The following is a 15,455-nucleotide window of genomic DNA, read 5'->3' on the forward strand; positions in this document are numbered from 1 at the left end:
TGGACCGTCTAGAATATGGGGGGGAGACACTCAGGGAACGTATCCCCCATTTTCTAGGAGTGCGGACCCTTCATGTGAGGAGTGTGGGTGCAATGAATCTGCACTCACTCTCCCCGGGTCCACAGCAGCAGAGTCCATGTCGTAATAGTTGCTACCAAAGCTGCAATGCCCTGCTCATGAGGTAAGGGCATGCCTAATCAGGAGAACTACTGTAGAGGAAGCTCTGCTCACTGGTATATAGATGCTCAGAGGTAATAATAGATAAAATTAGTGAGTAACCTCGGCACTCTAAATCTCCCAGACTAAGTCAGTAAGTCCCAATGGATAGTAATGCAAAATCACTCTTTATTGGTCCGTATTAAGAAAAAAAAATTTTCATAAGCATATATGTTTTTGTCCAAAACAAGTTACAAATGACGTTTCGGCCTGAGCCTTCGTCAGATTGGACTTATCTGCATGTAATCATGAAAAATGACAATAATCAGTATCACATAAGAGTGAGAGAACAATAACATAAACTCGAACAATGTAGAGGTACAATTGGGATGCAGCAAAAAAATTGCAACACAGCAAGAAATGAAACACATGATACAAATGTCATAATACAGTACAAGGACAATATAGTAATGACAAATATGGGGTCAGAGTAGGCTTAGACAGCTCTGGTACGAAAGAGATGTCAATCATAAAGTAACATGTGCAGTAGGTGTAGAGCTACAGTATGCATGGCAGAGCTAATGGGTAGACTGACCATAGAAAAAGAACGGAGAAAAAGTGGAGAAAAAGTGGAGAAAAAATGGAGAAAAAGTGGAGAAAAAGTGGAGGAAAAATTGGAGAAAAAGTGGAGAATAAGTGGAGAATAAGTGGAGAATAAGTGGAGAATAAGTGGAGAATAAGTGGAGAATAAGTGGAGAATAAGTGGAGAATAAGTGGAGAATAAGTGGAGAATAAGTGGAGAATAAGTGGAGAATAAGTGGAGAATAAGTGGAGAATAAGTGGAGAATAAGTGGAGAATAAGTGGAGAAAAAGTGGAGAAAAAGTGGAGAAAAAGTGGAGAAAAAGTGGAGAAAAAGTGGAGAAAAAGTGGAGAAAAAGTGGAGAAAAAGTGGAGAAAAAAGTGGAGAAAAAAGTGGAGAAAAAGTGGAGGAAAAAGTGGAGAAAAAGTGGAGAAAAAGTGGAGAAAAAGTGGAGAAAAAGTGGAGAAAAAAGTGGAGAAAAAGTGGAGAAAAAGTGGAGAAAAAGTGGAGAAAAAGTGGAGAATAAGTGGAGAATAAGTGGAGAATAAGTGGAGAAAAAAATGGAGAAAAAGTGGAGAAAAAGTGGAGAAAAAGTGGAGAAAAAGTGGAGAAAAAGTGGAGAAAAAGTGGAGAAAAAAGTGGAGAAAAAAGTGGAGAAAAAGTGGAGGAAAAAGTGGAGAAAAAGTGGAGAAAAAGTGGAGAAAAAGTGGAGAAAAAGTGGAGAAAAAAGTGGAGAAAAAGTGGAGAAAAAGTGGAGAAAAAGTGGAGAAAAAGTGGAGAATAAGTGGAGAATAAGTGGAGAATAAGTGGAGAAAAAAATGGAGAAAAAGTGGAGAAAAAGTGGAGAAAAAGTGGAGAAAAAGGTGGAGAAAAAGTGGAGAAAAAGGTGGAGAAAAAAGTGGAGAAAAAGTGGAGGAAAAAGTGGAGAAAAAGTGGAGAAAAAGTGGAGAAAAAGTGGAGAAAAAAGTGGAGAAAAAGTGGAGAAAAAGTGGAGAAAAAGTGGAGAATAAGTGGAGAATAAGTGGAGAATAAGTGGAGAAAAAAATGGAGAAAAAGTGGAGAAAAAGTGGAGAAAAAGGTGGAGAAAAAGTGGAGAAAAAGGTGGAGAAAAAGTGGAGGAAAAAGTGGAGAAAAAGTGGAGAAAAAGTGGAGAAAAAGTGGAGAAAAAGTGGAGAAAAAGTGGAGAAAAAGTGGAGAAAAAAGTGGAGAAAAAGTGGAGAAAAAGTGGAGAAAAAGTGGAGAAAAAGTGGAGAATAAGTGGAGAATAAGTGGAGAATAAGTGGAGAATAAGTGGAGAATAAGTGGAGAATAAGTGGAGAAAAAAATGGAGAAAAAGTGGAGAAAAAGTGGAGTAAAAGTGGAGAAAAAGTGGAGAATAAGTGGAGAATAAGTGGAGAATAAGTGGAGAAAAAATGGAGAATAAGTGGAGAAAAAATGGAGAAAAAGTGGAGAAAAAGTGGAGCACCCTTTGGTGCCTTTCATGTGGCACTAAGGGGTGCTTAGCTTTGTATTTAGCCAGAAAATGAAAAAAAAAAAAAAATGACATAGGGTTCCCCCTAGTTTTGTAGTCAGCTAGGGTAAAGCAGACGGCTGCAGCCTGCAGACCACAGCTGGCAACCTCACCTTGGCTGGTAATCCAAAACTGAGGGCACCCCACGCTGTTATTTTAAATTAAATAAATAATTAAAAAAAAAAAACACGTAGGGGTCCCCCAAAATTGGATCACCAGCCAAGGTAAAGCAGACAGCTGGGGCCTGATATTCTCAGACTAGGGAGGTCCATGGTTATTGGACTCTCCCCAGCCTAAAAATAGCAGGCCGCAGCCGCCCCAGAAGTGGCGCATCCATTAGATGCGCCAATCCTGGTGCTTCGCCCCAGCTCATCCCGCGCCCTGGTGCGGTGGCAAACGGGGTAATATATGGGGTTAATACCAGATGTGTAATGTCACCTGGCATCAAGCCCTGGGGTTGGTGAGGTCAGGCGTCTATCAGATACCCGACATCACCAACCCAGTCAGTAATAAAAAAAAATAGACGACAAACACATTTTTATTTGAAAAAACACTCCCCAAAACATTCCCTGTTTAACCAATTTATTAGAATGAAAAACAAATCCAGGTCTGGTGTAATCCAAGGGGTTGCCATGACGATCCACACTGTCCCAGTCAATGAAGAGCAGGTTGTTCCCCATTGGCTGGGAGAGCAGTGCAGTGACCTGAGCTAACATCAATGGGTCAGCCCAGGTCACTGCAGGGCATGACAAGTGCTGCTGTCAGCGAGGTACATTACCTGCGCTGATCTCCAGCACACTGACAGCCCCTGTCACTGAGGTCAATGACCGCCGCCTTCACACCAAGTCTCGCGAGAGGCCCGTGACGTCACCGCTAGTCAGTCTCGGGTCGGAAGCGAGAGGTGATGTGACAAGCGGCGGCCATGGAGGACAGTGACAGCGCTGAGGTCGGGATGGCGGGACTTCATCACCGCAGGCAGGGCCGGCTCCAGGTTTTTGTGGGCCCCGGGCGGAAGAGTCCCAGTGGGCCCCATAAACACGCAGACACACACACATACACAGATACATACACGTACATATACATATTTAAAGACAAACTCACAAAAATACATATAAACAGACAAATCTATACAGTCATATACACTGACATACATAGATACACATCATACATGCATACATACAGAGACACACACTGCTCTGCTGCATACATACATACAGACAGACACACACACTGCTCTGCTGCATACATACAGACAGACACACACACACACTGCTCTGCTGCATACATACATACAGACAGACACACACACTGCTCTGCTACATACATACATATAGACAGACACACACATACTGCTCTGCTGCATACATACAGACAGACACACACACACACTGCTCTGCTGCATACATACATACAGACAGACACGCATACTGCTCTGCTGCATACATACATGCATACATACATACACGCATACTGCTCTGCTGCATACATACAGACACGCATACTGCTCTGCTGCATACATACATGCATACATACATACACGCATACTGCTCTGCTGCATACAGACAGACACGCATATTGCTCTGCTGCATATATATATATATACATACATACAGACACGCATACTGCTCTGCTGCATACATACATACATACATACAGACACGCATACTGCTCTGCTGCATACATACAGACAGACACGCATATTGCTCTGCTGCATATATATATATATACATACAGACACGCATACTGCTCTGCTGCATACATACATGCATACATACAGACACGCATACTGCTCTGCTGCATACATACATGCATACATACAGACACGTATACTGCTCTGCTGCATACATACATGCATACATACAGACAGACACGCATATTGCTCTGCTGCATATATATATACATACATACAGACACGCATACTGCTCTGCTGCATATATACATGCATACATACAGACACGCATACTGCTCTGCTGCATATATACATACATATAAACACGCATACTGCTCTGCTGCATATATACATACATATAGACACGCATACTGCTCTGCTGCATATATACATACATATAGTCACGCATACTGCTCTGCTGCATATATACATACATATAGACACGCATACTGCTCTGCTGCATATATACATGCATACATATAGACACGCATACTGCTCTGCTGCATATATACATACATATAGACACGCATACTGCTCTGCTGCATATATACATACATATAGACACGCATACTGCTCTGCTGCATATATACATACATATAGTCACGCATACTGCTCTGCTGCATATATACATACATATAGACACGCATACTGCTCTGCTGCATATATACATACATATAGACACGCATACTGCTCTGCTGCATATATACATACATATAGTCACGCATACTGCTCTGCTGCATATATACATACATATAGACACGCATACTGCTCTGCTGCATATATACATACATATAGACACGCATACTGCTCTGCTGCATATATACATACATATAGACACGCATACTGCTCTGCTGCATATATACATACATATAGACACGCATACTGCTCTGCTGCATATATACATACATATAGACACGCATACTGCTCTGCTGCATATATACATACATATAGACACGCATACTGCTCTGCTGCATATATACATACATATAGTCACGCATACTGCTCTGCTGCATATATACATACATATAGTCACGCATACTGCTCTGCTGCATATATACATACATATAGACACGCATACTGCTCTGCTGCATATATACATACATATAGTCACGCATACTGCTCTGCTGCATATATACATACATATAGACACGCATACTGCTCTGCTGCATATATACATACATATAGACACGCATACTGCTCTGCTGCATATATACATACATATAGACACGCATACTGCTCTGCTGCATATATACATACATATAGACACGCATACTGCTCTGCTGCATATATACATACATATAGACACGCATACTGCTCTGCTGCATATATACATACATATAGACACGCATACTGCTCTGCTGCATATATACATACATATAGTCACGCATACTGCTCTGCTGCATATATACATACATATAGTCACGCATACTGCTCTGCTGCATATATACATACATATAGACACGCATACTGCTCTGCTGCATATATACATACATATAGTCACGCATACTGCTCTGCTGCATATATACATACATATAGTCACGCATACTGCTCTGCTGCATATATACATACATATAGACACGCATACTGCTCTGCTGCATATATACATACATATAGACACGCATACTGCTCTGCTGCATATATACATACATATAGACACGCATACTGCTCTGCTGCATATATACATACATATAGACACGCATATTGCTCTGCTGCATATATACATACATATAGACACGCATATTGCTCTGCTGCATATATACATACATATAGTCACGCATACTGCTCTGCTGCATACATACATACATATAGACACGCATACTGCTCTGCTGCATATATACATACATATAGACACGCATACTGCTCTGCTGCATATATACATACATATAGACACGCATACTGCTCTGCTGCATATATACATACATATAGACACGCATACTGCTCTGCTGCATATATACATACATATAGACACGCATACTGCTCTGCTGCATATATACATACATATAGACACGCATACTGCTCTGCTGCATATATACATACATATAGACACGCATACTGCTCTGCTGCATATATACATACATACAAACACACACCTTGCTCTGCAGGGCCCACACACGCGGCTCCGGGGGTCACACACACGGCTCTGCGGGGCCCACACACGCGGCTCCGGGGGCCACACACACGGCTCTGCGTGTCCCACACACGCGGCTCCGGGGGCCACACACACGGCTCTGTGGGGCCCACACACGCGGCTCCGGGGGCCACACACACGGCTCTGCGTGTCCCACACACGCGGCTCCGGGGGCCACACACACGGCTCTGTGGGGCCCACACACGCGGCTCCGGGGGCCACACACACGGCTCTGCGGGGCCCACACACGCGGCTCCGGGGGTCACACACACGGCTCTGCGGGGCCCACACACGCGGCTCCGGGGGCCACACACACGGCTCTGTGGGGCCCACACACGCGGCTCAGGGGGCCACACACACGGCTCTGCGGGGCCCACACACGCGGCTCCGGGGGCCACACACACGGCTCTGTGGGGCCCACACACGCGGCTCAGGGGGCCACACACACGGCTCTGCGGGGCCCACACACGCACGGGGGGACAGGGAGGGGCGGGGAGGGAGTGATGTCCCACATACTGATCAGGTCACGGTGCAGATGGGGCCCACACAGCGCCGGAGGGAAGCGATGTGCTGGGGGTCGCTGGCTGGCACTGTGACTCCTTCATCTGTGCGACCGAGCAGGACGCCGGGCGGTAGCTCCGCCCACAGATGATGCTCAATGAAGGAGAACACACCCTTAAAGGGCCGGCAGCCACAGTTTCCAGTGCCAAGGACTGCTGCCTCCGGACCGACCGCAGGTAAGCCGAGCGGGACCGTGTGTGTGTGTGTGTGTGTGTGTGTGTGTGTGTGTGTGTGTGTGTGTGTGTGTGTGTGTGTGTGTGTGTGTGTGTGTGTGTGTGTGTGTGTATGTATGTATGTGTACATGCCGCGGGCAGGAGGGGGCGGAGCGAGCTGAGCGGGGAAGTGTCGGCTTCCTGCACGTAACTAGGATAAACATCGGGTTACTAACCAAAGCGCTTTGCTTGGATACCCGATGTTTATCTTGGTTACCAGCTTGTGGCAGGCTGCCAGCGATGGCTCCTGCACACTGTAGCTGTAAAAAGCCCTGCTTTTTGCTGCTAGAACCGTTCTCGAACGTTTCTAGAACTATCGAGCTTTTGAAAAAAGCTCGAGTTCTAGTTCGATCTAGAACATGGCCCAAAATCACTCGAACCTCGAACTGGAGAACCTCGAACCACGAACCGCGCTCAACTCTAGCGATGACAGGGAGCAGCCGAGATGTTTCTCTCCCCTCCGTGGGTAGGGGGTTTTGGTGGTCCCGGGGCCCGGTGATGGTGACTGTAAGGTGGCTTGCGGGTTTTGGCGAGGTGCAGGGTTGCGGGGGCGGCAGAGCAGTGCCAGGCGGCACGGTGGTACTCACTCAGCCAATAACGTACTCGGAGTCTCTGGTAAAACAAACGGCTGCATGGACGGGTCCCGCAGCCGGTTGCTGTAGTTTCTCCCCTGACTCCAGGCTAATAGTGTGCGTCCTTCCCTGCACTTTCTTTATATGCTCTTCCTGTGCTCCGGTTTCCAGCTGGCTCCCCGGTTCAGTACCGGACGGGCCAACACCCTGTCCCGGCTACCTACGGTTCCACCAGGATTGTCTTCCCGGCCCCTGCAGCCGGCCACTACCGTCTGCCTGACTGACTACAAGAGGGTCCTAGGCTCCAACCTAGACCCCTGTCTGCTTCTGCCACTCTGCACACCTCCTCTCCCTTCCTCTGCCTGGACTTGTCTCTGTTGTTTCCTGCCTCCGACCAGCTAGACTCCTCGGTGGGCGTGCCCATCTGCATGACTCCGCCCACCTGGTGTGTCTGTCTGAACCCGATGGAGGAAATCAGGTCTCACTGGAGATGACTGCTGTGACCTGCTGGGGGTGGGGGTGTGTGTGTGTTGTTACCTGTGGCCCTTGGCTAGTCCAGGGCGCCACATATACAGAGCTGTCAATCAAAGAAGAGGTGTGTGTAGATAGAGGAAAAACAAGCTGATCTGAAGGGGCACTTAAATGTTTCGCCCCACCATGATACACCGAATGCCTGTACTTGGTTTGATAAGTCATTCTCTACTGACAGAGCCCTTATAAGTCTTCCATACACTATAGATGGTTGTCAGCTTATATCTATCTTGTCGGACTTCCTGATACACAGGAGCACTTGCTCTTCCGAGCACTTTTGTCTTCTCTATGGAAAAGCTCCTAGTAGACATCTCTGGTGCTGGCTTATATGGCCGGGAACTAAAGGAATGTTACTCCGAAATTGGATATGCTGGATTCTTATCTCCTCCAACATTGTGAGTCAAGAAAGTATCTGAGACCCCCATATACATTGGAACCTGACGATATTTATGGGATTGGCTGACATTAGTCCAATATCAATGATGGCCTTCACACTAGAACTACTGGACTCGTGACACCTATATAGAAATACATGGTGCAAAGTAGTCAAAATGACTACCTCAGTAGTTCTAGTGTTAAAGGAGTATTCCCATCTCCAAGATTCTATCCCATTATGTAATAGATGTCATAATACTAGTAAATACCTCCAATTAGAAATGTAGTATAGTTCTCCAGATATAGCCATGTCTCTTACCTCATACGCAGGGTATTGCAGCTCAGGTATCCATGATTACCACTAGCAACTAATTATCACTACATGAGTGGACATAACAATGGATACCTAAACTGCAATGCCCTGCACATGAGGTAAGAGACATAGCTAATCAGGAAAACTATATTACATTTCTAATTGGACATATTTGCTAATATTATTATTATTATTATTATTATTATTATTATTACACCTAAGACATATTGGGATAGGATCTTGGAGATGGGAATAACCCTATAAGTTTAATATGCAGATGGTAGGTCAAACTTCTCCTACATAAATGTCCCAGGTATATTAATTAGTAAGTAAAGTACTGTAATAAGATGGCTTATCGTTTTCATCAGCATCATTCCTACTTTTTTGTGGCAGTAAATATATGAAACAAGCAAAGCATTTAAGGCATTGATTATACAGTGTTCTATATTAACATTTCTTTCAACTCTACAGCATTGGAACGAAGTATAAAAAAGATCCATTCTATCAAAATTCTGTCATCAATATGCAAATATATAAATTATGTCACCATACATTAATATAATGAATTGTGTCTGTGAATAGACTGTGCATTACCTATAATATTGTCTTTATTATCCAGAAATCAATGACAACAGGACGAGTACACACGAAGAGGTGAGATGACGGTTTTATATGTATTCAAGACGAACATTAATAACGGTACTAATATATCAAAACTGTCTCAGAAGAGTGGTCATAGCAGCCAATCACAGGACAGCTTTCATTTTTTTCAGAGTATTTTAAAAATGAAAGCCAATCTCTCATTGGTTGTCAGGTGCAACAAAGGCAATTCTACAATTAGTAAGTTTAGATAAATGAGGCCACTGTGTCAGCCTGTCTTCTAATTCCAGATTCATCAACCAGGCGCAAATATCATTATCCCTGTTGTAACTATCGCCGTACATACAGATGTGTGCGCTATATGCTGAGAGTGAGCTCAGGAGCTGAGACCGTTCGGCCAGTGTGCTGTCTGTATTATACAGTTGGGATCCAAGTGTAGCTGCTGCGATCGGAGCTAGCTCTGATTGCAGCAATGTAGTCCCTTAGATGCCACTGCTAACTGTGACAGAGGCATTTAAGCGGTTGAATACCTGGGTAAAAGGGGTCTTTTTGTCATTTTTTTCTATGGCTGGGTTTCATAGCAGACCATCAGTTTAGACTAATAAAATATTATGTGAGTGATCACTGCTAATTGAAGACTTATGATGTCACGATCATGTGACTGTAATGGGCAGAGCTCAGAAGAGAAGTGCTGGTGAAGGACCTGTGGTGTAATCAATTACAATGATGGGGGTGTGACTAAGTTCAAAAAAGAATCATGCCTGAACTTGAGTGACAGTGACTGATCTCAGCAAAATCTCCACCCCTATGACTGAAACCCAAGGTGTTTACTGATTTTATGTAAGCATATAAAGTCTTTTTTTTAAGATAAATACATAGATTTTTTTTTAGTGATACACTGCATTATTTAAAACACATTGGTGCATGTTAATTCCACAAAACAACAGGACAGGTTCCCATTAAAGGGGTAGTTCACTAGTTAGTATTCATAGGCACATCAATATTGTGTTGAGAAACAAGGTTTCTCGCAAATACCTAGTGTTGCCAATACTGCCTGTAAGTGGCGCTATTGTGCTCCATTCATCCCCTTCTCATGACCCTCCTGGGCTTTGTGACTTCTGATGTCCGGTGATGTCAGGTCAACTGGAAGTTGACCTGACATCACTGTGGCCGGCCCCAATCTTCCGGAATGAATAGGCTGTGGGCGGCATTTCACCTCTTGTCACAGCCCAGCGTCGCTGCTGCTTGTGGTGCTCTCTGTGGTACACGTGACCATGTACTGGATCATTGAGAGGTGGAGGAAGGTTGATCGCAGTACAGATGTGAGTGCAACATCTCAACTCGAGGACATGTCCTATTATTGCCCGCAAAGCTAATGGAAAACTGTATAAAATCTACTTTATAATGCTGATGATATCATATGAACAAGTTTTTATTTCTTATATCTCAAACTTAGAATGTTTCTCCCAAACAGAGGAAGCAAAGTGTCTACTCAGCCCCTGCCATGAAAGGTACTGTCCAGGTACTGTTCCATGTTCTGATGTATTAACTCTGCTCTAACTAAATGGGATTTACATCTCGATTAATTTCTGTGTGTTTTGTTTTTCAGCTGTTAACAAGTATAAGGAGTTGTGGGTCTCATTTATGGGTAGTGGGATAACTTTTCCAATAAACAATAATCTTAAATGCTCCTTAACCCCTTTACGACCGCCGATACGCCTTTTAACGGCGGTAAATAAGGGTACTTTTTCCGATCCGCCGCTTTTTAACGGCGGTCGGAAAAAAGGGTCTAGCGCCCCCCAGAGTCAGAAAATTTCCGGGGTCTCAGCTGCCGGGGGTAGCTGAGACCCTGGAGATCATGATTCGGGCCGGTTTTTCCGGTCCCCGCTCACCTGATGACCGGTATACACCGTATACCGATCATCAAGTTATAGTAAATGACCGCGCCGGTAAAAAATTATTTATCTCCCATCTGGCATGTTCAAACATGCCAGATGGGAGATAAATCTTTTTCCCGGTTCCCTCCGGTCCCCTCGGTGTCCCCAAAGTGCCCCCCCCGACCCCCAACCCCCTCCCGAAAATCCAAGATGGCCGCGCGCACCGGCGATCACAGCAGCGCGCCGGCCGCATTTCCACTGTTCCTATGGTTTCTGTCGCATGTGCCATCACACATGCGACAGAAACCTGCTCCCCAGGCCCTGCCGGGATCCCCCCTACCCTCCCCCTGGTGTCCCCCGGTGTCCCCCGGTGTCATACATACCGGAGTGCTGATCCCCCGCGGCCCCCTCCTCCTTCTCTGCAGACTCCGGTCACATGTGCCGAGCAGATGACAGCTTCCTGTGTTCAGGACGCTGGCTGCTGCTCAGCACTGTGCAGCTGTGACCCAGGGAGAGTGGGTGCAGATTCTTTGCACCCACTCTCCTCAAATGGAGGGTCTGCCCTCCTAGAAAATGGGGGATACGTTCCCTGAACGTGTCCCCCATATTCTAGAAGGTCCAGAGGCGACGTGGGACATCCAAATGGATAATTGTGGATTTTTTTTTTTCTTTTCAATAAATTGGTCAATCAGGGAATGTTTTGGGGAGTGTTTTTTCAAATAAATTTTTTTTTGTTGTCAATTTTTTTTTTATTACTGTCAATTAGTTATGTCGGGTATCTGATAGACGCCGTGACATAACTAATTGCTGGGCTTGATGCCAGGTGACATTACACACCTGGTATCAACCCCATTCATTACCCCGTTAGCCAACGCACCAGGGCGCGGGATGAGCTGGGGCGAAGCGCCAGAATTGGCGCATCTAATGGATGCGCCACTTCTGGGGCGGCTGCGGCCTGCTATTTTTAGGCTGGGAAGAGTCCAATAACCGTGGCTCTTCCCATCCTGAGAATACCAGACCCCAGCTGTCAGCTTCACCTTGGCTGGTGATCTAATTTGGGGGGACCCCACGTTTGTTTTTTTTTTTTAATTATTTATTTATAAATAATTAAAAAAAAAAAACAGCTTGGGGAGCCCTCCAAATTGATCACCAGACAAGGTGAAGCTGTCAGCTGTGGTTTGCAGGCTACAGCTGTCTGCTTTACCCTAGCTGGCTATCAAAAATAGGGGGGACCCCACGTCATTTATTTTAATTATTTTTTTTTTTTTTGGGCTAAATACAAGGCTAGGCATCCTTTAGTGTCACATGAAAGGCACTAAAGGGCGCCAGCTTAGAATATGCAGGGGGGTGGGACGTTATATATGTTTGACATCTATCCATTCATCCATTGTAGCATTTTACGCTGTGTGCCCACAATCAGGGTTTGCAACATTTTGGGCGCAGAGTGTTTTCCCTGCGTCCATAACGCTGCGTTGTGCAGTAGAAGCACAGTGGCAGGATTTTTAGAAATCCCGTGCCCACTGTTTCTTTTCTCCGCAGCATAAATCGACCTGTGGCGCAGCTTCCCGAGCCTCAGGATGTCAATTTATGCTGCGGAGATGAGTGTTCTTTGCAGGTAGAATAGAACTAAAGTCCACAGCAGCCTGAACCCAAATCGTGGGCATGGGCAGCTGCGTTCTCCCGTGGACAACACTCACATTTCTGCAGGAGGCTGACACTGGGTACTAGACGCCGTGTCGCTGGATCATGGCCACATAGCCTAAAGGCTACTTTACACGCTGCGATATCGGTCCCGATATCGCTAGCGTGGGTACCCGCCCCCATCTGTTGTGCGACACGGGCAATCGCTGCCCATGCCGCACAACATCGCGCACATGCGTCACACATACTTACCTGCCCGGCGACGTCGCTGTGACCGGCAAACCGCCTCCTTTCTAAGGGGGCGGTCCGTGTGGCGTCACAGTGACGTCACTGAGCGGCCGCCCAATAGAAGCGGAGGGGCGGAGATGAGTGGCCGGAACATCCCGCCCACCTCCTTCCTTCCTCATAGCGGCCGGGAGGCAGGTAAGGGGAGCTTCCTCGTTCCTGCGGCGTCACACATAGCGATGTGTGCTGCCGCAGGAGGGACGAACTACATCGTTACTGCTGCAGTAACGATAATCGAGAATGGACCCCCATGTCACCGATGAGCGATTTTGCACGTTTTTGCAACGATGCAAAATCGCTCATCGGTGTCACACGCAGCAACATCGCTAATGCGGCCGGATGTGCGTCACCAATTCCGTGACCCTAACGACTCCGCATTAGCGATGTCGCAGCGTGTAAAGCCCCCTTAACAGTGAGAAATTTTTTGCTACAGCAACAGTTTTGTGAAGTACCTGTGGATTCAAAATGTTTACTATACTCCTGAATAAAATCCTTGAGGGGTCCAGTTTCCAAAATGAGGTCACTTGTGGGGGGTTTCTGATGTATAGGTGCCCAAGGGGCCCTGCTAATGTGACATGGTGCGCGCAATTTACTTCAACTTTTCCAAAATTCAAATGGTGCTCCTTCCATTCCAAGCCCTCCCATTTATCCAAACAAAGGTTTTTGGCCACATGTGTGGTATCCCTGCGCTCACAAGAAATTAGATAACAACCTGTGGGGTACACGTTTTGTTGTTGCCTCTTGAAAAAGTGAAAAATGTGTCGCTAAATCAACATTTTTGTGAAAAAAATGAAAATTTCAATATGGCAACCTAAGCTTATCAAATTCTGTGAAGTATTCGTGTATTCAAAATGCTCAATATACACCTAGATTAAAGCCTTGAGGGGTCTTATTTCCAGAATGGGGTCACTTGTGGGGGACCTCCACTGCTTAGGCACCTCAGGGGTTCTCCTAATGCAACATGGCGTCCGCTATTGATTCCAGCCAATTTTGCAGTCAAATTGCACTCCTTCTCTTCTGAGCCCTGTAGTGTGCCCAAACAGTTGATTTCCACCACATACAAGATATCAACAAACTCAGGAGAAATTGCGCAATAAATTTCATGGTGATTTTTTTCCTGTTACCCTTGTGAAAAAAAAAGCTACCTGGTTGAAGTAACAATTTTGTGGTAAAATTTTATTTTTTTATTTTCATGGCTCAACGTTATAAACTTCTGTAAAGCACCTGGGGGTTCAGGGTACTCACCAAACATCAAGATAAATTCCTTGAGGGGCCTAGTTTCCAATATGGGGTCACTTGTGGTGTTTTTTTGCTGTTTACGTACCTTAGGGGTCCTCCAAATGCGACATGGTGCCCGCAATCTTTTTCAGCCAAATTTCCTTTCCAAAATTCAAATATTGCTCCTTCCGTTCCAAGCCCTCCCATTTCTCCAAACAAAGGTTTCAGACCACATGTGAGGTATCACCGCGCTCATAAAAAAGTGGGTAACAAACATTGGGGTCACATTTTTGGAATTACCTCTTGAAAAAGTGAAAAAATTGATGCTAAAGCAACATTTTTGAGAAAAAAATGAAAATTTTCAATGTGACAACGTAACGTTATCAAAATCTGTGAAGTACCTGTGTATCCAAAATGCTCACTATACCCCTAGATAGAAGCCTTAAGGGGTCTAGTTTCCAAAATGGTGTCACTTGTAAGGGGTTTCTGCTGTTTAGGTACCTTGGCGGACATGTAAATGCAACATGGTGCCCGCAATCTATTTCAGCCAAATTTGCTTTCCAAAATTCAAATATTGCTCCTTCTGTTCCGAGCCCTCCCATTTGTCCAAACAAAGGTTTCTGACCACATGTGGGGTATTGGCGCGTTCATAAGAAAGTGGGTAACAAGTTTTGGGGTTCATTTTGTTGTGTTATTTCTTCTAAAAGTGAATAAATTTGGGGTAGAGCAACATTTTAGGTAAAATTTTATTTTTTGCTTTTTTTCATTCCACTTTGCTTTAGTTCCTGTGAAGCACCTGAAGGGTTAATAAACTTCTTGGATGTGGTTTTGAGTACTTTGAGGCGTGCTGTTTTGAGAATGGTGTCACTTTTAGGTATTTTCTGTCACTTAGGCCTCTCAAAGTCACTTCAAATGTGATGTGGTCCCTAAAAAAATGGTTTTGTGAATTTTGTTGAAAAAATGGGAAATTGCTGATGAACTTTGACCCCTTCTAACTTCCTAACCCCAAAACATTTTGTTTCAGAAATTGCGCTAATGTAAAGTAGACATGTGGGAAATGTTATTTATTAACTGTTTTGTGTGACATAACTCTCTGGGTTAAGGGCATAAAAATTAAAAGTTTGAAAATTGCAAAATTTTCAAAATTTTCATCAAATTTCCGATTTTTTCACAAATAAAAGCAAAAAATATCGTTCTAAATTTATAACTATCATGAAGTACAATAT

The 15,455-nt window shown here is 44.8% G+C and overlaps 1 protein-coding gene across 2 annotated transcripts in view; it reads left to right on the forward strand.

Annotated features, from left to right (window-relative positions):
• The window catches only part of PPP1R1C (protein phosphatase 1 regulatory inhibitor subunit 1C), an 87,417-nt gene that overhangs the window by 53,775 nt on the left and 18,187 nt on the right, over positions 1-15,455 (forward strand). Inside the window, exons 3-4 of one of the 2 annotated variants that reach the window (XM_075317413.1) lie at positions 9,228-9,262; positions 10,665-10,719. In XM_075317413.1, the coding sequence (XP_075173528.1) occupies positions 9,228-9,262; positions 10,665-10,719 (90 nt within the window). The remainder of the gene's footprint in view (positions 1-9,227; positions 9,263-10,664; positions 10,720-15,455) is intronic. The other variant, XM_075317415.1, reaches the window with a different exon arrangement.

This window comes from Anomaloglossus baeobatrachus, chromosome 7 (assembly GCF_048569485.1).
Source record: "Anomaloglossus baeobatrachus isolate aAnoBae1 chromosome 7, aAnoBae1.hap1, whole genome shotgun sequence".
NCBI lineage: Eukaryota > Metazoa > Chordata > Amphibia > Anura > Aromobatidae > Anomaloglossus > Anomaloglossus baeobatrachus.